The following is a 27,631-nucleotide window of genomic DNA, read 5'->3' on the forward strand; positions in this document are numbered from 1 at the left end:
ACCGCGTGTGCATGAAATTTCCCCAGGAGTGCGCTGATGAGGACGACTGTACTCATGCTGCTGTTTACATCGCTGCGTATGAACAGCTTGTACTGGTTTGCAAGACATAAAACGAAATATGCGCTTTAGTTCTATTAAATAATCTCCTCTCTTCTGTACCGGTTGTACCCGTGCCTGTTTACGCAGTGCGACAATCTGTGGGAAGCGCCGACACGATCGCTCGCCTGAGAAACACTTGACAGCCGGGTTGTTGACATCGCGTAGGACCGGCGCTTCTCGCTAATTTTCCCGGCTTCCTCCGACATGCCCCGTACTTTATTTTAAACTACTTTATCCAGAAGCATGTTTGGTGACCGTTCGCGTTAACTGAAATGGCTTAACTTGATACCCACAAGCTAGCGACGGCGACGACTGCTGCTGGCCGTAAAGCACTGCTCGGCAGCCCGAGTCACACCGCCGCTTCCCGTTCATCGTATGCTCGTCCTGCGATGTAAGCAATAGTTGCTTTTATGTCACTCTTGTCAAAACTACACTCGTTGACCATTTGCATTCGCTAAAACTTGTGAATTCGTTCTTCACAATCACCGATCCAACCCTGCGGGCTCGCCAGTCGTCGCTGAAGGGAACGGAGTCGTCGTCGACTGAAATTAATTTGGCAAGTGGTTGTCGCTAGTGAGTGTCCATGTGTGCACATGTGAAATATAGGCGCTCGTTTCGCTTATTTCCAATCCGCATAATGTATAAGCGCGCATGTATTCGCACCGTCACCTCAGCGCGTTTTCGCTCAGCCGCCGAACTCCCGAGGGCATGAAAGCTGACCGTCCGCTGATCGGACTAGTCGGTGTCGTTTAGCCAAAAAACTTGTGCCACTACAATAATATTATAATAAACTAGATAGTTCGCTATGATCACATGCTGCTGTTCACCGTGATAGTGCCGTTGTCGGACTAGCGTGACCGTAGTCGTCGTTGTACACTGAAAACGAGCTGAGAATTTCGAATGCGTTTGGAAAGTGCCGTGTAGCACCGCGGGAGTCCGTCGAGTTCGAATTCCATTCCAAGTCTCGACTGCCATTCGATTCAGATGTCATTCGAAAGTACCCGTGTAGAACAGGTATAATACGCGCCGCCGAAGAGCGTGGAGATCTCGAGGTAAGCTACGTCTGTTCATCGCTTGTATTTTTCTGGCTCGCATCTCTCATTGTTATTTCAGATTGACAACAGCAGGAGAATCATTCGTATTTGACCCCGGCATTCTTCGCAAAAAGAGTACGCAGCCCAGCCGCGGCGATCAGATAGCATACGGAGCTGACTGCCAATGCGTGCGACGGCGAGCGTATCCTGTCTCCGCTGCGCTGCTCGCCGCGAGAGGCGCCTCCGTCGGCACCGGAGTTACGTTCGCCCGTTGCCTATACGCAAAGCTTGAACGAGAGCATCCGCTACCAAAAAAACAGGTTTGCGATATATTTCGACGCTTTTCATCGTCGTTTTGAAATACGATAGCGCTCAATTTTGACAGATGAGTTCACAGCTTTTACAGTCCGCTGATGGAGCGTATAAGCGATGCCATGTTTTGCTACAAGACCTACTGAACTACAGACCTGCACAGATGGTGGGGTCCTATGGAGCAGCGTGCGCCAACTTTCGTTAGCTTTTTGGCCGTTGAGGGCGCTCGGTTGCCCTCTTTGCTATGATCGTCATCATCGTTTGCCATTTCGTGTGTGCTATTTAATACATTCCTTTGTCTTTCTCTGCTATCTTAACATCAGCAATAAGAATAGCCATAATAACGACTTTTTCCGCTCTAGAAGAGTATAAAAAACGTCTTCAGTTTTGTCCGCTTTCTTCTCGTCGGCACCACTGTGCCTAGCATAGATATATGGATAGTAATGATTGCGTGGACAAATGAGAAAACTCCTGTTTTAAATAAAATGATGGAGGAGGCCATTTTCTTAACAGGTATATACAAGCGCCACGCCGCCCGTAATGTTTATATCTTATCGGCAAAAGGCATGAACAAAAACATGCGCGCTGGAGCAGGGCGATTTGTGCACGTCTTTTGTTCAGTAGGTCTTGTTTTGCAGTGGTCTCTCTGGTGCCATAACCGTATTAATTTGAAAGTTGTTGAGAGTGTTTGCTCACTGTTTGGTATTTGAAATTTCTATGTTGGGGAGCAGAGTTGAGTATCAAGCGTTTCGGCATGCCTCTTGTAATTGGCATTCGAACACAGTGGATAACGGGCAATTCAAAAAGAATAAAGAGAGAAAAGGAGTCATGCCAACGCCGACGCTTTTGGCGTTTTGGACGTGCTGTTCGGATTAACTGATGTAGTTTCGCGTCCAGGCTTGGTCCTGTCCAGGGATGGTGCAAGCAAACTATATTGATTGTCGCATTAGTGGTGTTCAGTTTGGCAGTTAAAGCATTGGCGTGTTTAGACTTCTACTGGGAAGAGTGTAATGTAGAGTAGCAGGCCGTGTTGGAGACTCACTTCGACCTATTCATTCTTGCGGCCAGTTTAATCCATTCACAGTACACACATGAAGGTACATGCAAGTGGGCGCCAGAGCCGGATCCAGTGGACCCCGCACCTCCGGGAACACGCAGGGTGCTTTCATGTAACCCGTTGAAGCGTCCTGCGTCGGCTTCACTTTCAAGCCGGCAACTTTAATTGCGAGCGCCCTTGAGCACCCGCCTGTTCTTTGTGGCAAAAAAGTCTGGTCCTTTGCAACCATGGAAAGCCTCCTCGCCGCCGTCTGCTGCACCATGAAGCGGGGCCGCACAAGGGATCGCCATCCATTGGCCCCAAATCCTTGGGGACAGCCTCTGATGCGTGCGACGTGCCGACCTCGTCCTCCCCCCTCGCGACTCCCCGCACTGGGGTCACGATATAATTTGCAACGGCTGCTCACAGCCTTTTTCAAATGTAGGAATTCCCTTCAAGTCAGTGACAACGGACAGGCACCTAGGAATAAAGAAAAACATGCAGCAGTACCAGTCAATAGTGCACTACTTTGATGTAAAAGATATGGAGAGATTTGCGGGGAATTTACTATTCACCTACGGTAATTGCTCATACTTTTCTTGTGGTATTGAAACTTCTCATTTGTGCCTTGAAATATTTTTAGGAGCTACAGCACATAAATTATCCCAACACAAGCCTTATTGGATGCTAGATTTACTTGAGCATTCCTGATGCTTTTAGTCATGAATTAAGAAAATCTATAATGTGAACGAAACTGAATATGTAGTTTCCTAGCAGTAATTTTCATTTACAGCTGGGCTGCCGCGGCAGCTCAGGGGTTTTGGCGCTCGGCTGCTGACCCGAAAGACGCGAATTTGATCCCGGCTGTGGTGGTCGAATTTCGATGGGGGCGAAATTCTAGAGGCACGTGTGCTGTGCGATGTCAGTGCACATTAAAGAACCCCAGGTGGTCGAAATTTCCGGAGCCCTTCACTACGGCGTCTCTCATAGCCTGACTCGCTTTGGGACGTTAAACCCCATAAACCAAACCAAACCATTTACAGCTGAAATCAATACGAAGGTGATCACTCCCAGACAAACCTACTAGGACAAAGGTCTCTATCTGCCACAGCTCATATTTAGGAGAAAAGCAAACAAAATAGACGAGAATAGCTGGCTCCTTCGTCCCCACATACTTCATTGCAACTTTTTTTTCAGAAAATTAGTCATTATGCAAGAAAAAAAAATGTTCTGTATAGCCACAATGATACATACAGTTTTCATTTTGACGCTGACTGTCCTTTGCACAGCTGTCTCCATCAATGGGAGGTGTAGAATGGAGACGAAAATGGAAGATGAGCGGCTCTTTGGGATTTATGATAAAAAGGCATCAGTCTCTGAAACCAAGGAAGCAGAAGGAAATATCACCTTTTTACCTTTTTTAACTGTTAGAGGAAAGGTAACACTTGTATAGTGCGCTTCCAGCAGCGCACCTCTTTTTCTTACCGTCACCAAAATAGCTATGAACTACTATCCTACAGCAACTCTAAACAAACATGCCATGCCCCATACGCATAAAGGCACCTACTCACTACCATTGCATGACAAAGAGGAGCATTGCCTTTGTCAGGACAGCTCTGAAACGTGCAGCAGTGGTGGCGAATAGTGTGACAGGCTATGGGAACAAGAATACTGACAAACTGTACATGCTCTGCACATTCACTGTCTCGTATACATGATACACTCGAATTCATCACAAGCTCCATTTCATTCTTGTGCCATCTTTTTTTTTTATTAAGTTTTCAGCTTGTGCTCTTCCTACTGAATGAATCCTGCAGCTAAAAATGCACCGGAACTCCTTGTGAAGAGAAATTTTGGACAGTTTTTTAAAGAACACGAAAAAGCTGGTCGCTGTTTCAAAAAAATTTGGCTGCAGTGATATAGGAAAATGGAGGCAAGTCATTATATAAATCGCTTGTACTGGTGGGCTTGTGGTGATGGCAAGCTGCTTGCGGCAGCTTGGCAGAGCCTCATGAACCATGTAAGCAACATCCACGAAGGGCACAACAACTTAGTCTATCCAAGATGTCTGCATGGGCCTTTGAGCATTTCTGCGTGGCTCAGTGTTGGTAAGTGCTGCTAACTCCTCTACTCAGCTTTCTCAGGACTTCAGTGGGCTTTTAGAACAACAGTAGTCTACCAGCAGAGATTTTATGTGCCTGCTGAAAGTAGGCAAAGAAAATAATGCCACTGTTACCCTATGCCATTCCAGTAGATATAGCACTACACCATGCAGAATGTTTGTTTTTGTGCAGTTGCATGACAGCACAAAATGTCTGATTTTTTTCCAGGTTCCCCTACACTCAAGGAAGTGGAAGCCATTGTAAAAGCAGCAGTGCTTCTAAAGGATATCAAGTGGCTGTCATCACTAGTGCAGACATATGGCCTGGAGTCGTTCCACAGCATGTTGAATGGGTTCGCCCCCAATTCAACCGCATTTACATATGAAGACATGAGGGCTCGGTGAGTCTGCATAAGGATACACGCAGAATATTATCCATCATGTCAGAGCAGTGTAGCGCATAAAGCAAAAGGAAATTTTTTTTCAAGATGGTAGTCATGTCTAAAAGTCTCTGGTCATATTTCTTTACCTTTCTAGCACACTCCTGGCAGCTTTTCATTTTAATGAGAATGATGACAGGGACCAGAAAGTAACAAGCGATGGCACACCCATGTGGCACGTAAAGACCACAAAAGCCAGGCACGCTGCCACATTCGTCACCCCACGGAAGGCTGCGCCAACATTTGGTAAGTCGCTGTGATTTGCATATATATTCTTGTGTTGTTGGTGGTTGTGTGTAAAAGGGCATAGCAAGGAACCGTTGCTGGTTCAAAGCCTTTAATAAAACTACCAGGAGCCTTCATCTTGTAAAAAAATACACAATACCATTGTTTTCATCAACGCAAAAGTGAACATTTGGTAGAGTTCCCTTAATTGACGTTGGCTGTAAAGCAAGACATCAGCATTCACGACTCGTTCACGAGCTTTGTTCGGTCCCACGTGGTGGAACCAGTCAGGCTCTAGTTTCCGTAGATTGTGGAAAAAAAAAAGAATGTGAAGTTAACCACTGAGAGACCAATGCTTTTGTTTATTGCAGGAGGGTATGCAGAGGACTTACAAATGAATGTCATCGAGCTGTGTGTTTTGTATCCTAGCTTTCAGAGATGCCATGTAACACACTGAACCGAGAGTTGGACCACTGTAAGCAAAAACTGTGCAGTACAGGCCATCCAAGGCAGACCTGATGGAAGCCCACAAAGCACACTTTTCTGCAAAGCCGTGAAATGTCTGCTGCACTGAAATAGCTGGAGGAAAAAGGATTGGAAAGCCTTCAACTCGTCTCCAGTATCTCTTGTCACGAAACAGTGCAAAGATGTACCCTTTCAAATCATTTGCGTATCTTGCTACTGTAAAGCATTCCACTAAAAATGAAGCATTTTAACCCTTTGACTGTTTTTGCCGTATGGGTACTACGGCTGCATTCCGTCCTGCGGCGTTTTTGCCGTTCGGGTACTGCGCTGAGCGCTCGTTTGAAATTTCGGGCCTTTCCGAAAAGATGCGCGCTCTGGGATATGCTGCCATCCTCTGAAAAGTACAACTGCCAAGATACTGCTTATGTTACCATCTTCCGGCAAAAAAAGCAAACTGCGTGTGGCTATCGGTGTTGGCCGTGGATTGCAACGGCGCGACCACACGCCGTGGGCGCAGCTTCGTGGTTTCGGTTTCTCTTTTCGCAGTCGCAACAGAAGCGCGAAATTTGACTTTTGTCTTTGCTGGGACTTTAGTTCTTTCTTGGAGGTGCTGCTGCCACCTTCAGCAACTTATAAAAAATGTTACAAAATTGCTTATGCTACAATCTTATGGAAGAAAAAGTTCCTATCGTGACCTTCAGCTCGCCCGCGCACTTTCGGATGCTCCGTGAGATCGCACCGGAAATGCCAAAGCTGATCTCTATCTTTGCCGAAACCCTTCCGGAGGCCCGCGGACACTGATGTTTATCTTTGTTGAGACTCTCTCGGTTTATCAACCCTCACGGAGTGTCATTGCTCTCCAGTTTAGTTAGCTTGTGGCGGTTCGGGTGCCTAGTAGCACTGCATTATGGCTGCACAGGCTGCATTCTCTTTGGACAGCGACTCTGATGACTCCTCTGATGCTGAGTACGTTTCATCAACTGATTCTGAGTCGGAGGAGGACAGCTGGTCAGCAGATGAGGAGGATTTGAGCAGTTGGAGCTCCGACATCTCGGACCTCGGCATACCCGGATCATCGCGAAAGCGGGCGAGAAGCGAGGGTGCCCAATGGGACAAAAGTGATTTTTCTCCGTCCCTTTTTTCATTTCATGACTCCCAATCTGGGCAAGTCTTGGCCTCTGTGCTACCAGTGGATGCAAGAGAGGTCGACTACTTCAGGCTGTTTTTTGACAACGGTGTTCTGTTGCTGATCGTCACGGAAACGAACAAGTATGCCAGCGAGAAGTCAGGAGCGTGTTTCTCCCGCGCATCGCGGCTAAGAGCCTGGGCACCCGTGGACCTCCTGGAGATTTGCTGCTTTTTAGCGGTAGTGCTGCTGATGGGAGTGGCGCGGAAAAGCAGCCTGAGTGATTACTGGACAACCGACGCGATGGTGCAGACCCCGTTTTTTCGCACTGTTTTTTCTGTGAACCGGTTCCTTCTACTTTTGAGAGTGCTTCACTTCGTTTCAATTATGGACCGATCCGACCGCCTAAGAGCCATCAGACCCATCATGGAAGCAATTCAAGAAAAATTTTCAAACCTTTTCCTCCCATTCCAAGACTTGTGCATTGACGAGTCCCTGATGCCTTGGAAAGGCCGGCTTTCGTTCCAGCAGTACATTCCATCAAAAAGACATCGCTTCGGTGTGGAGATGTTTGTAATGTGCGACGTGAAGACAGGCTATGTGCTTCGCTTCACAGTCTACACTGCGGCTACGTCTAGCCCCCAAAACGAAACGAACTCGGTTATGCGGGCTCTGTGGTGGCTGACCTGATGGAAGGTTTTCTGGGGAAAGGGCACTCCTTGTTAGTGGATAACTGGTACACAAGTCCGGTGCTGTTTGAATTTTTGCAAGCAAACAAGACGAATGCCTGTGGAACAGTGCGCGCTAACAGGTAGGGGCTACCCTCTTTCAAGAAGAAAATGAAGAAGGGTGAGGTAGAAAGCTTTCACACCAGCAGCTTACTTGCCCTGAAATGGTGTGACAAGCGTGAAGTAACCATGCTTACCTCAATGCATGGACCCCAAATGCTGGATTCGGACAAGGTGGATAGGGCAACAGGAGAAAATAAGAAAAAACCTGCATGTGTCCTAGAGTACACAAAGAAAAATGGGACTAGTGGACAGAGTTGACATGCAGCTAAGCTTTCAGTGAAAGCATCAGGTAAACAATCAAATGGAATAAGAAATTTTTAAGGCGGAAGCCTTTAATGTCTCATCGTTGTAAGCAGCAGTTGTCGACAGAAAATGTCACGCTTTTCAATTGGTGGAAACGGTCGTGACGTCACAGTGCGCGAATTTCAAACGGGGCCAATTGCACTTTGGCTAGTAACCATACAACCAATTGAAGGGATCGTATAGTGATGCTCCAAGTAAGTGGGACTGAGCTTAGTTAATTGCTTAATTACCCAATTAGCCTAATTAGCTTTACTAGTCAGGCCATATAAATAAATAAAAGCGATTAAGAAATTGGTCGAGCTCAGGAATCGAACCCGGTCTTCGGCGTGAGAGACGAGCACGCTAGCCACTCCGCCATGCCAGCTCGATGGTTTGGAATGTCTTCGCTCACTGCCATCCTCCTCCCTTCCCTTCCGGGGAGGTTTAGGTGTCCACCAACAAATGAGAGACAGATACATTTCCTTTCCTCAAAAACCAATTTACCAACCGAATGGGCGATGGGGTTCTATGGACTCCTTGGCAGCGTTGCAAGACGCTGTTGGGTTCCACTCTTAGGGGCGAAGCTTAACATGTTAACCACACATCAGTGACCACACTTTAGGTCAAAAAAGTGCCCCCTGAATTTTGACGGGTGTCCACCGAGATATGTGAGACAGTTACTGCGTAATTTCCTTTCCTCAAATACAATTTTCATTTTCTTCATTACAGCTCCTCTTTATCTATCTTCTTTCACTCCCACCTCCCTTCCTCTCCAGTGCGGTTCAGGTGTCCACCAAGATGACAGAGAATTACTGCGCCATTTCCTTTCCTCAAAAAGCGTTGCGTTAAAAGGGCAAGGCATCCTGCCGGCCGAACGGGTGGTGGTGTTCCGTGGCCTCCCTGGCAGCGCTACAACGCGCTGTCGCGTTCCACTCCTAAAGGCGAAGCTTAAGCGTCATTAATTAGCAGTTAATTAGTATTCAGGCATTAATCAGTAATTAACAATTAATTAGTGATTTGCCATCACTTAGTAATTAGTACTCAAATATATGTGACGCCACCAGTGCCACAGAAACAGCGAAGGTGGTGCGGAAAACGCTTCTGCCTCTAGCCACTTTAGACAGTCAAAGTGCCCCCTGAATTTTTTTTCCATCTGCTTGACCTATCAGTGCTCAACACATTCATTCTGTTCCGTGAGAGCACTGGCGCCATGTTGAAGCATGTCGAATTCTGAAAGAGAGTTGTGGCCCAACTACTTGAAGAGTACCAGCCTCCAATCCAGAGACCAAAGCGTGGAAGACTCAGCCTGGATAATCCTGCGCGACTGACAGAACGTCACTTTCCCGAGAAGGTGCCTCAGACCTCCACCTAAGGTAGCCGCACCTAGCGACGGTGCCACGTTTGTGCCAACACGACTCGTCGACCCAAGCGGAGAGCAGACGCTCGTTTTAGGTGCAAAGTTTGCGACAAGGCAATGTGCATTGATCCTTGCTTCAAGGGCTATCATACGCTCAAGAAGTACTGAACATTTTTGTCGTTTTTGGTGATGTCACAGCACACGTATATATGCAAATTTTTTTTTGTTCTCCAAGGATTTCATACACTTGAGAATTATTGAACATTTTTGCCTTCTATATTGGTGATAAATACTGTCACTATATTTCTTGCCTCTTTATCCGAACTTTGCCATCTTTGTTTGTTTTTCAAGGGCGCTATGCAGTATTGAAAATTTTCGTCGTTTTCATTGATGCTGTGATTGTAATCATACCTCTATACATTTTTCGCCTATTTTTTCTAACTTTGCGAGTTTTGTTTGTTTGAAATCGCCAGTAAAAAAATTTAACACTGAGGGCGAATTTTTTTTCAAGAATATTCGACAGTCAAAGGGTTAAATACCACTGTCTTACTTTGTACATTGGCCATGATTTGTTTTTCTCCTTGATCTTTTTGGCTTTCTGTCTGACGTTCTGCGGCAACCTATATTTGTTAGTATGGTAAAGTAATGTCTTATTTGCAATCATGTTTAATTTTCACCCTGTAAACTTGTCTTGCAATTTTGTTTTTGTAATTGACATGTAATTCCCTTACTCTATTTCCTAGTGGCCCTGTATATTAAATAAATGTCCAAATCCACCCTGTAGCCTTCTTTTGCTGAGGTAACAAACACCGCTCTGGTTTTGTCAGCAACTACTAGAGTGAACACCTTGGAAACAACAAAAAGGAAGCTTCGCCTACAATTTTTAAACTTTTTACTTCGTTAGCATTCCTGAGTGTACCTTTTTTTTAATGAATGTTAGTCTCTGTGCGTATTCCTCTGCTATCTTGCTTATTCTGTCAAAAGTAAAGTATGAGGCAAAAAAACATTTCATACCTTGCCACAATGCTAGTAACTTCGGAGTGACCTGATGCACTGCAGAGAGTCTTATTTGAAACATCTTTGTTGCACCCATCAGTGTTATTAGCTGCACATTTTCCAACAACTAAAATTAAACCTAATCGTTTGGCCAACTGGCAAGCTGTTAAATGAAGGCTGCAACTCTGTTAGGAAAGGACACATCTGACATTGAATAGGTTGGGGCAACCGAAAAGGAAATAAAAATAATAGGCCCCTGCCTGCACCGTTTACACACAACAGGCTTAACCCAATTGAAAAATAAAAGAGGAGGCCCGTAGGCAAGTTGTAATTTGACCACCCGTGGGTGGAAAAATAAAATATTAGGGAAAATGCTACATTAGCGACCCACAGCCGAGAGAGCGGGCCCGGGGAGGCTCCCCTGACCTCCCCTGGGAAGTAGCGGAAAGGGAAATGGGACGTGGGAAGGGAATGGGGACAGCGAGATTTTTGCTCTGATCCTTCAATTATCTCGACTCCATTACTGGCCCGCCTGGCCAGGGCAGGGAGAGCATCGAGATTGCCCAATGGTGCGGCCCCACTCACGGGATGCCCGACCACCCACCATACGCAACGGGCTCCGACCGTCGGAGACAGGAAAACCTAACACGGGGTCAGTAGCTACCTGGGGCTCCTCATCGCTCACTAGAAGGCTTTTCCCACCTGCCGGCTACTAGCCGTCGAAGGTTTTTCGCGGTTTTTCGGACACCGGAAGTATGTGTGATAGTCCCGGCCAGTGGACGCCCAGTTCGTCAACGGCCTCGCGGCCTCAGAACCGGTCAGACTCCGGGGGGACCATCTGTGCTTCCTCCAACCATCTATGCACTTATTTCCTCTCCTAGACACATCTGACAGTGGGAATGCACAGCACTTCTTGAAGCTGGTTTACTCGACGAGAAGTGTTATGTAAGCAACACAGGGGGCCGTATGTTAGCCCTGGCATGATGTTATACCGAAGTGTGCTGACTACTTATATAACCTGATAATAGCAACAAGCACGCAGCCTTTAGTGCTTCTTTGAACAATTTAAGTAAACGAATGGGCAATTCTAGCACGCTTGAAACAATAGTTTCCTCATAACAGTGGGATCACATGGCGGCACATACCAACAGTCATGCCAATGCACTAACAACCACTAAACAACCCCCGCCTTTCGCCGTCCTTTCAAGTTTTGCTTGGCAGGCTGTTCATTTTAGTTCTGTACATTTTGATTATTTTTAAGAAGTAGGCACTGTTTCATCCATATGTAGATAACATGGCTAGTATTTTACATGTGAACTACCTGAGGGTAGCTTTTTAGTTTCTAGATCTGAACATTGAGTTCTGTGCTATCCTGGTGCTATCCTACGTGTTCAAAAAAAGGGCTTTTGCCATTTGACTCCTCACAATAACAATTAGTAAAAAGAGGGATTCCTTCACATTGCCTTGAATCTCTGCTCGGGAAGCCATGCACTCACAAGATGCAGTTGAGCTTTGAAAACCAATTCGACAGGCTGGCTTTAGCTGGGTTCCCTCATTCACTTGTGAAATGGGTTGCCAAAGGTCTCATGCAGCAGAAGAGAAAAGCTGTGAAATCTGGGGCAGATATCCCCCGAGAAGAAGTGAGACTAGCGGCGGTGCTGTATGTGCACAAGTTGGCCCACAATTTGAAGAAATTTAGGAGCAAGCATGGGGTAGTGCTTGTATTTGCAGCCCGCAGGGAGCTCGGAGGCCTTTGCTCTTGGTTCGCAAAAGAAGGAAAAAAGAAAAAGGGGCTGTGGAACCAAGCGTGGGTGACCTTTCATGAACTGCACCATAGGGGTACTGTATGAAATTCTCTCGCATGCGGTTTTTCATATATAGGATAAATTGAGCACTGTGTAAATAAGCAAATCTCGGGGAACATGAACAAAGCGCTGAACAAAATAAGGAGGGCTGAAATTTAACAAAGCATATCAGAACTTGCCCTTCATGCACTTGTTAGCCATGCTTTGCTGGCATATGATTTCCTGCCAGAACTAAGAATAGCCGGGGAACAGACTTAAGCATTCTACATCAGGAAGGGAGGTAGCTTGTGCATCGCTGAAAATTCTATAACATTGTATAAGGCCGAGAAAAAGTTTTCTGAGAATTATTTATCACATCGCACTTGATTGAGAATAGAGTTAGGACAACCTTAGACTTCAATTAACCAAATGATCAGGCATGCTTTCGTAAAGGCTGCTCGACAAGACCATATTCATGCTATCAATCAGGCGATAGAGAACTGCGCAGAATATAACCAACCACTATATGTATATAGCCTTCATAGATTACGAGAAAGCATTTGACTCGGTAGCAACCTCAGCAGTCATGCAAGCATAATGGAATTGGGGTGTAGATGTGCGGTGCCTTTAGCAAAAATACTGCAAAATATTTATAATGGCTCCACAGCCACCATAGTCCTTCATAAAATCAGCATTAAAATTCCGTTAAGAAAGGGTGTCAGGCAGGAAGAGATGATCTCGCCATTGCTATTCACCACCTCCTTACAGAAGGCATTCTGAGGCCTGGAATGGGAACAGTTGGCGATAGGAGTTAATGGAGAATACCTAAGTAATCTGTGATTCGCTGATGACATTGCCTTGCTAAGTCACTCAGCAGATGAACTGCAAAGCATGAACAATGAGTTACACGGGCAGAATTAAACGGTGGGTCTAAAAATTAACATGCAAAAAAACAATAATTAATGTTCAACAGTCTTGCAAGGGAATTGCAGTATACAACAGGTAGCGACGTGTTGGAAGTGGTAAGGGAATATGTCTGCTTAGGGCATGTAGTGATCGTTGATCTGGATCATGAGAGGGAAATAACTAAGAGAGTAAGATTGGGGTGGAGTGCATTTGACTGGTTCTCTCAGATCATGAATGGCAGATCACTGGTATCCCTCTAGAGAATTGTATATAGCAGCTGTACGTTCCAGTACTCACCTATGGGGCAGAAAGGTGGAGGCTAATGAAAAGGATTCGACATAAATTGAGGACAATGCAGCGAGCTATGGAAAGGAAAATCATAGGTGCAATGTTAAGGGACAGGAAGAGGGCAGAGTGCGTCAGAGAACAAACGTGGGTTAATGACATTCTAGTCAAAATCAATATGAAATAGGCTAGGGTGCGGCACATAATGTGAAGAGACAATAATTGTAGGAATGGATGCCAAGAGAAGGCAAGTTCAGCAGGGAGCGGCACAAAGTTAGCTGGGAGGATGAGTTTAAGAGGTTTGCGGGGATGGGGTGGCCGCAGCTGGCGAAGGACAGGGTTAATTGAAGAATTATGGCTGAGGCCTTTGTCCAGCACTGGATGTAGTCAGGCTGATGGTGAATTGATGCATGAATTTGTTCTTTGAGCAAGTGACGACTGAGGATACACATGCACGTGTATTCTGTGAAATAAAGCAGCTGTGAGTGGTGCTCTGTCCTGTTGTCCTCCACTGTTGGATGTGTAGTTGCTTTGGTGCCTTTATATAGCTACAATGAACACCTACCGACCCACCCAATAAGAAGCTCTCTTGAGATGTAAGGAGAACTAAGTTTTTCTGCTCTTACCTTTAGGAGCACGGAATATAGGCCACACTACAAGAACCTGAGAAATTGGCTGTACTTGCCTCCTAATATTCAGAGTATTGAAACCCTGTCAGAGTGTCTGTTGGGAATGATGCCCTTATGTTCGCTACAACACGGGCTGGCAAGATGAGGCGATGTTTTTTTCCCAGGCGACGCCAGAGCCACCGAACAAACTGTCGGTGTGCTGTGTACCGGTATCATCTGGGAATAAACAACAAATGCACTGAGTGAATCATGCACTGTGATGACAATACAGATGTGCATGCATGTTAGATGGCACCTAAGGATGAATAAAGTCACATAGTTGCTAAAACTCAATATGCTGCAAGACTTATTCATATGCAGTGCAGTGCATCGGAAGTTAACTTTTTTGTAGTGCATCTAGCATGTAACGCTTAAGCATAAATATATAACTGTACTATGATCTAGTGTAAAACAAGAACATTTGGGGATGAATGCCTTGGAATGCTAAGTTGTACTGTATGAGCAGCCTAACGCAGCATCAAACAGGAACAGAACCTCACTTGTGGATATCGTCGCTCATAGTTTCTCGCTGTGCGCATAGCTTGAAGTAAGCAACGCGGAGCACTGCGATGTTGAGGCATAGAAGGCTGAATTCCGGTTGGTCCGTGATGCAGCCCTCCGGCTGAGTCGCGTCGACGCGGTCTATCTCACGGCCGCACAAGCACTCAACCTCCACACAGTTCGACAGAACTTGGCACTGTCCACAATTACACCTGAAACAAACACAAAAAAAAAAGATGATTGGAACTCATGCTATGAGGGACGCCGTAGTGAAGGGCTCGGGAAATTTCGGCCACCTGGGGTTCTTCAACGTGCACTGACATCGCACAGCACACGGGCTTCTAGAATTTCGCCTTCGTTGAAATTCAACCGCCACGGCCGGGATCGAACCCGCGTTGTTCGGGTCAGCAGCCAAGCACCATAACCACTGAGCCAACACGGCGGGGGTCTTGTCAACAGTGAGGCACTACACCAATTGCCAGGCCCATCTAAGTGAATCCGTCCGATTGAATTCATAACTATTCAAGATGGGGCCTTGTGTGGCAGGGAATTCTTGGATGCTTATGGCAGCTGTGTTTATTTGCATCTGTTAGGTTGAAAAACGAACATTTGGACTCTGCAAGGTTTTGCTGGTGTCTGTTTTAGTCTGAAAAATCAAACTTTTGAACTTAAAATATTAGTCATGAATATGTACATGTTCCTGTGAAGTGAGTGACAGTTCCTCAGTAAAATCCTAAATATTGCACTCGTCCATATTGCCCATATTATTGGAGCCCAAAAAATTGGCTGGCTACTGTGGATAATTGCCGTAAAAAGATCTGGTGCCTCACAACGTGTAAATGTTAAAGACCACCCTCTCTCATTGGTGTGGGGTTGCAGTTTTTTTTTTGTTTCCATTCTAAATTCCATGCATTCCTTTTATATCTTTAGGATTTGAAATCATTCTGCATTGATAGTCAAAATATAAAATGGAAGGAACAGAAAACGCATGGCAGATAGTAGCTGTCTGATTTTCCAGAGTTTGGTGCAGCAACCTCACGTGCCTCATGTTAACGTGAACATGTTCACAACCGATATTTCCGACTATGTAGAGCCGTTTGTCGAATGTATGTGGTCTGTTTTTTTGAGCACTGAGATAAGTGGACGTTTTGTTTAGTTTCATGGCCTCATATCATCCTGCCTCCTGTGGTGCTTTCTGCAGGAAACGAGGGCCAAGGGATGCAGCCTGAGGTGTCTGCCCTGTGTGATTCCGTCATCTGCGTGGCTCCCATTGGGGGTCAGGAGAGCCCCATTGGCAGCCTCAATGTTTCTGTGGCCACAGGTGTGTGTGTGTGTGCATGTGCTTGCGTGTGTTGACACACTGAGTTACAGCTGTGCTTTTCTTGTTGGTGTCTGATTGCACTTCAGTAATTCTATGTCATCTCCGTACTTTGTGGACTAGTGCCAACAACAGGCAGTGCATCCCAGTAAAGAAACCTTGCGAGGTTGGCGAAGCTCAGTGAGGAGAGTGGACCATTGGTGCTGAGTATAAATTGTTGCGTGATGAGTCGTGCGGAAGAAATGTTTCATGATGTGGCTTTCATGCCCACCTGCTTGTGTGTACGCTTTTTTTCCAAAAATGTTTTCCTATCCCACAGTGTCTGGCCCATTTCAGAGTGATTTCATTATTACAAGATGATGGAAGGGTCTAGTGAGGGCAACTTTCGGGGATGTGAAGTGGTGGGGCAGAGTTGACAGCATTTGGGCCCTATTTGCTACTAACCGCATGGTTTGCACAGTGTCCTTGTCAACTCCCTTAAGTTGTACCTTACCTCATGAATTAATCAGCATTTGGCCAATACTGTAGTACTGGAACTTTTTGCCATTTTTTAGACAGTCTGCCTCTGTACAAGATGGTTGCATCATTTTGAACTTGTAGATTTGTTTACTTATTTGCTTATACACTGCATGTTACAGACGTCTGTATGAAAAACTTAATGAAAGATTTCTTGTCACAAAACCGTTTTTGTTGGTCAAAACTGAAAAAAATATAACTGATGACAAATGGGTGTTTCTGTATGACGTAACAGCTCGCTGACATTTCTGTGAAATTTCCTCATGAAAAAAAAAAATTCAAACCACTACACAACCCTGCTGGCGACTTGCAAGTAAGAATGCACCTTATAGGAATACTGAAGCAAAATCTTAAAATTGAACAAAAACGTTCCTTTATTTTTTTATTTAGAGTGATGATTCTGCCCCCCTTTAGGCTTAAGAGGGGCATCAGTTTCTTGGCAACCATAGTTCCTCTCCTAACCACCAGTTGGCGCCACTAGTCTAAACATTGTCGCACCTGTTTTTGAAAGTAAGAATGTTAGAAATGGCATAAGGTCCTGAAAAAATAGCTGCATTTAGTGTATGTAAGCATGCATACGGTTATGGTAAGTAGACAGCATCGATTATCATCTTGACATATCTGTGTACGCTGTGAGCAGACGACAGACAGACGATGAGCAGCCGACACAAAACTGAAAACTGCAGAAACCGCGAGTAGCAATAGCAATTGTGCTCCTGTGGGAACGTTGGGCGTGCAGGTGTTATGAGGTCTAGTCGCAGCTTCCACAGGCGGCCGCCAGGTGCAATGATACGGCAATAAGTAGCGAAAAAAAAATGTGCTATCTGCCTTTTTCACTAAAATGCTTGTCTCATTGATCAATTTTAGCAGTCAAACTCTTGTTTACATGTAAAAGAGCAGCTCCAAAAGTTTGGTTCAGTATCCCTTTAAGGGTTAACCAGGCCTTAGCCCCTTGCCCTTTCAAAAAGTACTGGCTATGCACACCACTGGTGGGCACAGGATATTCATGAGCATCAGTTTCCTCTGGTGTCTTCCTTGTTTTTAGGTGCTCTGACACTCCCTGTGTCAAAATGCAGCTGTGGTGAGGGCAAAAAATTTGCCGACTCTATTTCCTTCTTGCCAGTGCCCTCGACACCACAGAGCAGGGTGAACCGTGCCAACTGACAGTGTGTGGGTGTTTCGTTTGCTTTGCCCAGGCATTGTGCTGCACCGCCTGTCCCTGGCTCGGCGTCCGTGAGGGGAGAGACACATGATGCTCATTCCCACTTCTGGATTGGGTGTGTCATTTTGGAACTCTTTCTACGCAGTGTTTTGGGTTCCTCCCTACCGAGCACCGCCTCCGCCAACTTGCAACGCCACCAACTTCTTCTGCAACCTCTGCGTACAGTGCCTCTAAACCACATCTGTCACATTTGCTAGCCTTGCACACAGCCTTGCAAACAGTGGTGGAGGGCCTGTGTGGATCAGGCCATTTGAATATAGTATCTGGCTCTTTAAACTAACTTTGACAGTTTTTATCATACATTGATGAAATTAGCATATCTAATGTATTTTTGTGTTGTGATCACGAATATGCAATCTATTTCTTCCTATCTTTGTTCGATTTTGAAATGTTCATTAATTTATGACAAATTATTGTGCCCAAGTTTTCATTAAGTTGCTCATAAAATATTTATTAAAATTTCACGTCTATATGTTCTACAAAAGCCAGAGTGTGCTGCCATACCATAATTTTTGGTTCACTGACATAGAAGTTACAGACCTGTGAAATACACCCATTAACAATTTTTAATTTTAAGGCGGAAGCCTTTAATGCCTCATCGTTGTAAGCAGGAGTTGTCGACAGAAATGTCACGCTTTTCAATTGGTCACAGTGCACGAATTTCAAACGGGGCCAATTGCACTTTGGCTAGTAACCATGCAACCAATTAAAGGGATCCTGTAGTGATGCTTCAAGTAAGTTTTACTGAGTTTAGTTCATTGCTTAATTAACCAATTAGCCTAATAAACCCTTCTAGTCAGACCAGATAAGTTAATAAAACCGAGTAGGAAATTGGTCGAGTTGGGGAATCGAACCCCGGTCTCCGGAGTGTGAGATGAGTACGCTAACCACTCCACCATGCCAGCCATGCCAGCTCGATGGCTTGGAATGAACAAAGGCGCCTCTAGTGAATATGGTGTCTTTGTTCACTCCCATCTTTCTCCCTTCCCCTTACAGGGAGGCTCAGGGAGGTTCGGGTGTCCACCGAGATATGCCAGACAGATACATTTCCTTTCCTCAAAAACCACATTAGCGCTGAGCAAGTTGTACAGCCAAACGGACGATGGCGTGCTGTGGACTCCCTGGCAGCATTGCAAGACGCTGTCACGTTCCACTCTTAGAGGCGTAGCTTAACATCTTAAGCACACATCAGTGACACAAGCAGCAACACCGCGCTTAAGGCTTTCGCCTCACCGCACTTTAGGTCAACAAAGTGCCCCCCAGAATTTTTTGAAATATAGCCCCCAATTTTAATTAAATTTGTGAATAGAAATGTTACATTGTTTTGATTTTATTGCACAGAGTGATTCACGAGCTTTAAAATGCAACAAGAATTGTCGAAATCTGACCACCACCTCTGGAGATATTTTGGGCAACAGTATGTGCAGGCTTTAAAAATTCAGTTTTGAGGAAACAAGGAAAGAAGTTTGAAAACGAGTCCAGAGTTTATTTTCTGTAAATTCAGACTTGTAATCCAATGGATCTTATGCTAGAAGCCTCCAGGCACATAATATCCATCAGTCTCTTTCCTCATTTTCTTTTCATTGCCTGCCGGAAGTTTTCAGCATCTGCATGCTTCCTGTCAGATGCTACCAGCCGACGCTGGTCCTTCTCGGTGCATCTTTGGAGCATCACACTGCTTTTGTTCACATGCAGTTCCCTGAGGACGGCCTCACTGGCACGCTCTTTGCCATCGTTAAAACCTTGTGATAGCTTCTGCCACCGCATTCTCAACAGTATAAAGAGAGGCGGGCCTGTTTTTTGGTACTAGTGACCATATCACCGAGTGTAGGCACTTGTTTGAATTCTGCATTTTACCTCTCTGGCGTAGCGTTCAAGCAATTTCTCATCAGAGAGGTGTATATATATATATAGGCAGCAGTGCCTCTACAACATAATCTGGCAGGCTGTATCGGTGCTTAGGTGGAGGTTCCTTCTTTGCCACGGCCTTGTTGCAAGTACACCAGCTTTCTTCACCTTTTGGGCACAGCGAATGATTTGTGGGATCCTGCCTGTAGAAGCACGGCCGCAATACCTGTTCCGCTGGCGTCTGTTTCATCAACGAAGGGTTGATTCAAGTCCAGAAGGCTTGTCACCACATCGTGGGCCAACGATCCCTTCAGTGTAGCAAACGCTTCCTCGTGTTCAGTGTTCCATTCCCAGTGCTGGCTTTTCTTCAAGAGATCAGGTAGAAGCCGGGCAAGGATTGAAAACTGAGGGATGAAGCTCCGGTAGTAGCCTGCTAACCCCAGGAATGCTTCTAGCTGCTTGATTGTGTTTGGACGAGGGTAGTCCAGCACAGCTAATACTTTTTCTTCATCTGGTCGGCACTGTCATGGGGAGACTACGTGGGCCAGGAACTTATGTGACTGACGGCACACTTGAATCTTGTTAGGGTTAATGGTAAGACATGCGGAGCTGAAGCGCCGCAGCACTTCATGGACACGTGTGGCATGGCTCTCCAGGATCTTGGAATACACCAGGACATCGTCCAAGAAGGCCATGGTATGCACATGGTTTATGCCATCCAAAACTCTATCCATCAACATTTGGAATGTGGCTGGACCACCTGCCACAGCATTCTAGGGAATTCATATGTTCCCTGGTGGCATATGAATGCAGTCTTTGCAATATCCTCATCCTGGACAGGTATCTGGAAAAACCCTTGGGACAGGTCAAAGCTTGAAAACCACTGGGCTCGACCAAGTTGTGCCAGCAGCCAGTCTGTCCGTGACATGGGATAGGCAGGCACCTTGGTACGCGAGTTGAGTGGGCGGTAGTCAATTGTGAGACGATAGCCCCCAGATTTCTTCACCACAAGCACAGGAGCACTGGTCCATTGGCTTGTGCTGCGGCGTATAAGGCCTTGTTGGAGCATATCCTCAATGCAGCTTTCGATTACCTTCTGCATCTTCGCATTCACTGGTCGCAGTTTGCAGCGAACTGGCAGGCTGTCTCCAGTGTCAGTGAGATGTTCAGCAAGAGTGGTGCAGCCAGGAGTCGTGGTAAAAATTGGCTTGAAGATCTCTAGCACCCTCTCCATGCCTTTGGCCAAACACGTGGTCATGTTGTCCGAGTGATTGTCATTTGTGAACACTGCATGCTCCACACTGGCAGTGAGGGTGGCTTGTTCTGCAAAGATGCTGTCCAAATAGTAAGATTCTTCAAGCAGGGGTTCTTTCACCACCACTGTCTCAGCCTTGACAAAGGGTACAATTCATTGTGGCTCCATCCCCACCGTCCATCCACCTAGTGCCACATGTATAGAAATGCCAGCCACCGTCAAAAAGTCCCTTCCTTATACGATGTCCCTGCAGAGATCTGGGACACACAAGAACCGCTGTCTGCGACAACTGGCCGCCCACTTAATTTTGCACTTCAGTGATGTGGTGGACTGGGATCAACCTGTTGCCAGACGCAGTGTTCGCCTCTCTGTCTTGTGCTTGGCCCCAGTAGCCTCTGCAGGTGCAGTCGCCCGCAGCCCCAGTAGACTAACACTAGAAACCGTGTCGAGCAGTGCCTGGAATGTAGTTTATCTTATCCGGACTTCCAAGAGGGGCTCCCTCCTGCCGGCTGTACTTGCTACTCATAGACGCCCGCTGCGGCAGCGTCAACTGACGTCCGTTTCCCGGGCACTGGGCTTGAAAATGGCCTGACTGTCCGCAGCGGTAGCAAACTGGTGGTCCGGTTTTGCGTTCAGTCGTGCAGTCGCGAGCAGCGTGGCCCACTCCTCCGCAGCGTTGGCACCGAGTTCGTCCCATGTAGGTCCGCTGGGGCTGAGGCGAGGGCAGAACAGCGGGTACTGCAGGTAGCGCTGGCATAACTGGGGCATGTAGCTGATCCCTGCGGAACGATGGCTGGATGGCCGCGGGCTGAAGGGGCCACTGGTATGCGGGTGATGTTGGGGCGGACTGGTATACAGCCGCGGCTGCCGACTAGTACGCGGTCGAGGGTGCCGCCGTCAGAGTAGGCTGCAGCGCTGGAACGCCAAGTGCGGCCGAGGCTGGCCACTCTTGGTTGCCTGGGGGAGGAGGCGGCCTGTACTGCAGTCGACGCCAAGCCCGCTCCATTAGGCTGTCGTCCGCCTTCGCCAGCTCCGCAAGGTTAGCGAACTGCATGCCCTCCGCCAGTTCTTGCAGCTGCGGGTGCATTTGTCGGAGGACACGGGCCATCTTTTCAGAGTCCGGTACGTCGCCGCCGATGTGTTCATAGTAAGCCGATATGGTATAAATAAATTCTTTCAAATTTTCCTCCGGATGCTACGTCCTGTTGTCGAGCTCCTCCTTCAGGCGGCGTTTGGCGTCGATGGAGGCGAATTCCGTGCTGAATGTGAGCACAAATTCGTCCCAAGTGGCGAACCGTCCCGCGGAATGCCACCACAGCTTTGCACTACCTCAGTGAGTCTTTTGCCTGCGACGACGTCGGTTACCAAGCTAAAGTTCTCCAGGCGTTCAAAGAATTCTTCGGGTGTCTGGAGATCGTTAAATCCCGCGTATCTCGGCAGTTACGAGGTAATCCGTGGCACAGCATCACTAGGTGGATGTACCGCAGCCATCGCCGTCACAGCCACCACAGCCTCCTGTGAACCGGAGGCGCCGGAGGGCACAGGTGCCGCCATTAGGCGCTCCTGAACAAGCGCGGCAACGTTCTCCCGCTGCAGCGCAGATCCGTCTGTCTGGCTCACCAAGAGCTGCACTAGGTCCTTGGGAATGGGGATGGAGTTCATGTCACTGTTGGATCCCGTACGAGCCCCCACTTGTCACGCTTCAGTGGTGACACACTCGAACAATTCCAAAACACACGGGCTCCACGCCAACAACCTTTATTGCACTTCTCCCATCTTCCCGCCGCTGCTGCACCGTCTCATGATGATGATGACTTGTTTATCCACTAGCGCCCTCTCGTGACATCACCCGGAACTAGACCCTCTGCCACCACACTGTCCTTACACAGATTCTTCAAAACTTGAAGATTCCGAAAAAAAAAATATTTCGGAAAACCGATTTTTTCATGATTTTTTGGTCTTAAAGAGCTGCGCCTCCCCTTTAGCTTAAGTGTCCTGTTGCGTTTTTTTTTTTTTAATCTATTGACGATGCTTTTGTGCACTTCCCAGAGATCTAGAAGCTTGGAGTCAGCCTTCAGCTGATCTTCCATCGCTTCTACCACCCTGGTCGTCTTGCACGCGTCATTTTTAAGCTGCTCTACCCAACTGTCTGTTTTCGATGTTAGTGGGAGCGGTCTCTTCTCAGAGTTTTCTAAAGTTGTCCCAATCTGTGAGCATAGTGCTTGTTTGAATTGACTTGTGGGCAGACGTATCGCGGTGGCTCAGTGGTTACGGCACTCGGCTGCAGACCCGAAAGAGGCGGGTTCGATCCCGGCCGCGGCGGCTGAATTTCAATGAAGGTGAAATTCCAGAGTCCCGTGTACTGTGCGATGTCAGTGCACGTTAAAGAACCCCAGGTGGTCGAAATTTCCAGAGCCCTTCTCTACAGTGTCCCTCATAGCCTTAGTTGCTTCGGGACGTTAAACCCCAGTAAACCAAACCAGTAAACCAAACTGTGAAACGAGATGGTTATGTGCAGTGATCACTGCCTGTCGTATTTCCGGTGTTACGCCATTTGGCTTGAGTTATATTCTTGGTGAAGGTCAGGTCGGGTGTTGTATCCCTGCTGACGCTGTTGTCTATGTACGTATAGGAGTGCAGGTCAATAAGTGAAGTGAGGCCTAGATCGCGTGAAGTTTCCCATAGCTTCATGCCTTTCTTGGTGAATTTTTCCCCATTCAGCATGGGGTGCGTTGAAGTCTCCGACTACGAGGAGTTGTGCTCTTTTAGTGAAGTGCAGAGTTTTACGCAATAAATCTGGAACGGCTAGCCCTTTATCTTGGGGAGAGCTGTACACATTAAGTATGAAAAGATTTCTGTCTCCTCTTTTCTGAGGGAAATCTCTATCAGAGTGTAATTGGCGGTTACGCCATCGAATCATGCTGGATAGCCGTAATGCTCCTCGTTACTAGAATAGCGGTTAATTGTTCCTTTCTGGTGTCTGCGCCTTTCTGCGTAAACCTTTTGAATCGCACTACTAGTGGTCTGCTACACAGTGATTGGTCTAGTAAGGCGTTAGGCACTGTTGAGTGTTGCCCAGTCCGTTATTTTTTTTATGTCTGTCGAGAAAATCATCTGGCTGCTACAAACACAGACATCTTACTTAACCTTCAGAGATATCCTTCAGTGCCCTCACATTGTTCGAAGAACTGCACTGAAGTGTCCAGGCAAGCGTCAGCTGCATCACAGGTCACCAGTGGAGATTCAGGCGCAACGTCCATGCTGTCATTGTCAGCAGCAGTTTCTGATGATGGGTGGAGAACCTCTTCTATTAAAGCTTCCAGTGTGTCATCATCCCTACACGTTTGCACACCTTCATCAATGCTGACATACGTTATCATTTCAACAGAGACACCTTTGCTGCTCAGCACAGAAACAGTGCTTCTCTCCTCCAACTTCACTATGCAGTCCTATAGTATCACAGTCATTCTGCGCTGAGCAGTCACTAGGTGCCACAAACCCCGCATGGCAGAAGGCATTATCAACGGTCGCTTCATCAACCTGCTCCCAGGCAGTTGTCAGTAAGTGGACAGCACTTAGCAGGTTCACTGCACACTCTTCACTGGTCTCCATGCAAATTAGCATCCTTTGCAACAGAGAGCACCGATAGTGCCTCTTCAAGCTGCTTATCACTCCCTGGTCCATGGTCTGCAGCTTCACCGTTGTATTTGCTGGTAGAAATTCCAGACGGATGGCAGAAAGTCCAGCGACGTAACCATGCCCGGGACAGTTATCAGCAACAAACAGAACTTTTCCTTTCCGTCTCTGGAAGCGGTGATCCATCTCCTGAAGCCACTGCTCGAAAAGTGCTTGCATCATCCATGCCTTCGAATTAGCCATGTATGTGACTGGCGGCGTCCTTATGTTTTTAAAGCAGCGCGGTCTTTAGACTTCCCATTCACCAGCAACCTTAGCTTGTCAGTCCCAGTCATATTCGCGCCCACGAGGACCGTTAACCCTTTGAAGGTTTTTGCCGTATATGTACGGCGGTGGTTTTCTGTCCCGCAAGGTCTTTGCCGTACGGGTACGGTTTCGATCTTCCGTTTGAAATTTTGTGCCAAAAGAACAATGGGTGCTCACTGGGGGGGTGCTGCCACCTCTTAGGACTTACAAGAAGTGTTTGAATTTTGTGCTGCCTTCTTACGGAGATAAGCAGAACTTATGTCTAGCTTTAGCGCGGCGGCTATAGTGAACTATAGCGGCGGCACAGACTGCGGCAACACCCCTTTTGTAGTTTTGGTTTCGCCGCGTGATCGCAACGGAGTCGCGCGAAATTTGAGTTGTCTTTTTGTCAGCACTATCTTGCAGCGGCTGCCGAAGTTGATTTCTATCTTTATTGACGCTGCTCTTAGCTTGCTTATCATCGTTGCTCGCGAGGTATTCTCGCCCTCTGTGGCAACGCGCCTACGCGGTTTCGATTCCGCCGCAGGATTGCAACGGAGTCGCGCGAAACGTGTTTTTTCTTTGTGGGTACTGTTCTGCAGAGGCGGCGAAAGTTGATTTCTATCTTTATCGGTGCTGCTCTTAGCTTGCTTATCACCGATGCTATTCTATTCTATTGAACCTTTTCCAGTTGTGAGTGATGCTGTCACCAAAGTACTGTTCCTAATTTTTTTTTACTATTTATTCTCGATTATATACATTTTGTAGATTCAAGATCCGCAATAAAGTAATTTGACCACCTGGGAAAGTTTTCTTCAAAATAATTCGACCCTCAAAGGGTTAACCGAAGCTTGCTGTGCTTTCCCGCCATGTAGTTGTCACCAGCAAATGCGAGTGTTTTGTTTGGAAGCAGCTGGTAGAATAGTGCAGTTTTGTCCACGTTGTAAACACCCTGAGGGTCATATTCTTCCATGAGGTCATTCAGCTTGTTCTGCCTCCAACCGCTGCAGGCCGTTTCGTCCACTGCAGCGGCCTCGCCGACAACACAATGAAAGCCCAGCCCATGCCTTCTCCAAAAACAGCCGAGCCAGCCATCACTGCACGCGAACTCCACATTGAGCCGCAGCGCAATTTCTTCTGCTTTTGCTTTCAATATCACTCCATTCACAGGAAAATTCGTACCACGCGCTCTTTTCACCCAAGCAAGCAGAATGTCTTCTAGGTCTTTGTGCATAGCTTAGTGTTCCCGGAGACTGTGATGGGGCCCGATTGATTAGATTGGGCGAGACACTGATGAAGCGAGCCTGTTAGTTGAGCCGCCATGTTTTATTTTTCCATAGTGGCCAACAGAGTGGTAACATTTGGCTAGATGCCGATTACAAACACTGCACTACTCTCCTTGGGGAAAGTTAAATGGATGTGCACACACTGTCACAGTTCACTGTAGAAAGGTCTCTCACTGGCAAACAGTCACAAAGTCAGGTCTCAAAGTCAGAGAGATGACATGGAGGTTTTCTGTTTCTCTGCGGATAGCGCCGTGTTGGAGAACTCTGGTGCAATGCAGGTGGTGTAGGCGGGTGCAATATAGGAGGTGCAGGCTGGTTCACTACAGGTGGTGGATATATGATGTCATCACGGTCGAGCGGTGTTGTGGTTGATGCTTGTTTGAGGCCGGAGACATCTTTGAAAAAACTTGAGTTGTGTGTTATTACTCTGTTTGCTCTCGATGCCTTGATTTGTGATCCATGAATGCTTACCTGAGGGCGGAGCGGGTGAGGGAACAAACGCGGGTTAATGATATCCTAGTCGAAATCAGGAGGAAGAAATGGGCTTGGGCAGGGCATGTGATGGGAAGGCAAGATAACCGCTGGTCCTTAAGGGTAACGGAATGGATTCCAAGAGAAGGCAAACGTAGCAGGGGGCGGCAGAAAGTTAGGTGGGCAGATGAGATTAAGAAGTTTGCGGGGATACAGTGGCCGCAACTGGCAAAGGACAGGGTTAATTGGAGAGACATGGGAGAGGCCTTTGCCCTGCAGTGGGCATAGTCAGGCTGATGATGAATGCTTACAATGATGTAAGGGTCCAGATCATAGTAGGGTGAACTTGTCGCGTCTCTCTTGCTTGCAAAAGACTTGTTGACCGATACAGAAGCGATGTGGTTGAGTATGTCTTCGTGCGTCAGCATGATGTTTGTTGTATGCCTTTTTCTCGAGCACGGTTGTTTTCAACCTTGTTAAGTCTTCATTGTGCGAAGGAGCTTCAGTGTCACGTGGCAGAAGATTCCTCATTGGTCCGCCAAACAGCAGTTCATATGGTGATCTTCCTGTTGTAAGGTGTTTGGAAGATCTATATGACATCAGGAAAGTGTCAAGCTGTACTTTCCAATCTGTGTTCTCAAGCTGACTTGTGTGAACATGCTTTTTCAATGTTCTCATGAACCATTCAGCTTGAGGCCACAAAGGTGTGATCCGATGGTGTTGAAATCCTAACTCTTTCGAGAGTGCAGCAAACTCTGTGCCTTGAAATGGTGGTCCATTGTCAGTTTTTACTTGCGCAGGGATTCTGAACTGGCAAAACACATGTCGCAGCAAGGGGAGCACATTGTTCGCACTTGTGGAATGTGTGACTTGTACTACTGGGTATCGCGAGAAGTCATCTATTACCACCATAGCGTACTTTCCATCTGGGAACGGACCACAAAAGTCAACCGAAACTTCCTCCCAGGGACCATTGAGTGGTTCAGTGATGGATGGCAAGTGGTTCTTGCTTTGCTTGGGGAACGACTGCTTGACGTGGTAGGCAGCTTTTAATCAAAGTGTGTACTAGTTTATCCATGCCTGGAAACCGAACTTTTTCTCTCAGCATTTGTTTTGTTTTGACGATCCCTTGATGATCCTTGTGGGCGAGCAGCACTGCTTGCTTCTGCAGGCTAGTGGGAAGAACTAGGCGCTTTCCTCGAAGGATGATGCCCTCAGGTGTTGTTGTTGGTTCAGTCTCTATGGATGCGAATGGCTTCAGTTCAAGTGAGATCCAGCTGCTAAATGTCGGGTGCTGGATGGCACTGACAGGTAATTGTAGCTGCTGGTCTGCTTTAGTTTCTCAGCAACTTCTTGAACCGAGAAGGCATTTGGGATGCTGTGGCA

The 27,631-nt window shown here is 46.9% G+C and overlaps 1 protein-coding gene across 1 annotated transcript; it reads left to right on the plus strand.

Annotated features, from left to right (window-relative positions):
- Positions 1-1,410: 1,410 nt before the first annotated feature.
- LOC149363064 (rRNA methyltransferase 1, mitochondrial-like) lies at positions 1,411-18,312 on the plus strand. The gene is made up of 5 exons (XM_089573353.1): positions 1,411-1,453; positions 4,812-4,983; positions 5,120-5,268; positions 15,610-15,729; positions 17,439-18,312. Exons 2-5 carry the CDS (start codon positions 4,925-4,927, stop codon positions 17,477-17,479), a joined length of 369 nt encoding a protein of 122 aa, XP_089429479.1. The 5' UTR covers positions 1,411-1,453; positions 4,812-4,924; the 3' UTR covers positions 17,480-18,312.
- Positions 18,313-27,631: the final 9,319 nt, after the last annotated feature.

Source organism: Amblyomma mixtum, chromosome 2 (genome assembly GCF_055824585.1).
Source record: "Amblyomma mixtum isolate Tamu chromosome 2, ASM5582458v1, whole genome shotgun sequence".
NCBI lineage: Eukaryota > Metazoa > Arthropoda > Arachnida > Ixodida > Ixodidae > Amblyomma > Amblyomma mixtum.

Excerpts from the sequence above, each read along its gene's own strand:
- LOC149363064 (XM_089573353.1), top strand. The coding sequence starts at position 4,925 with ATGTTGAATGGGTTCGCCCCCAATTCAACCGCATTTACATATGAAGAC. Across the intron at positions 5,269-15,609 it reads GAAGGCTGCGCCAACATTTG|GAAACGAGGGCCAAGGGATG; the intron begins GTAAGTCGCTGT and ends TGCTTTCTGCAG. Across the intron at positions 15,730-17,438 it reads CAATGTTTCTGTGGCCACAG|GCATTGTGCTGCACCGCCTG; the intron begins GTGTGTGTGTGT and ends TGCTTTGCCCAG.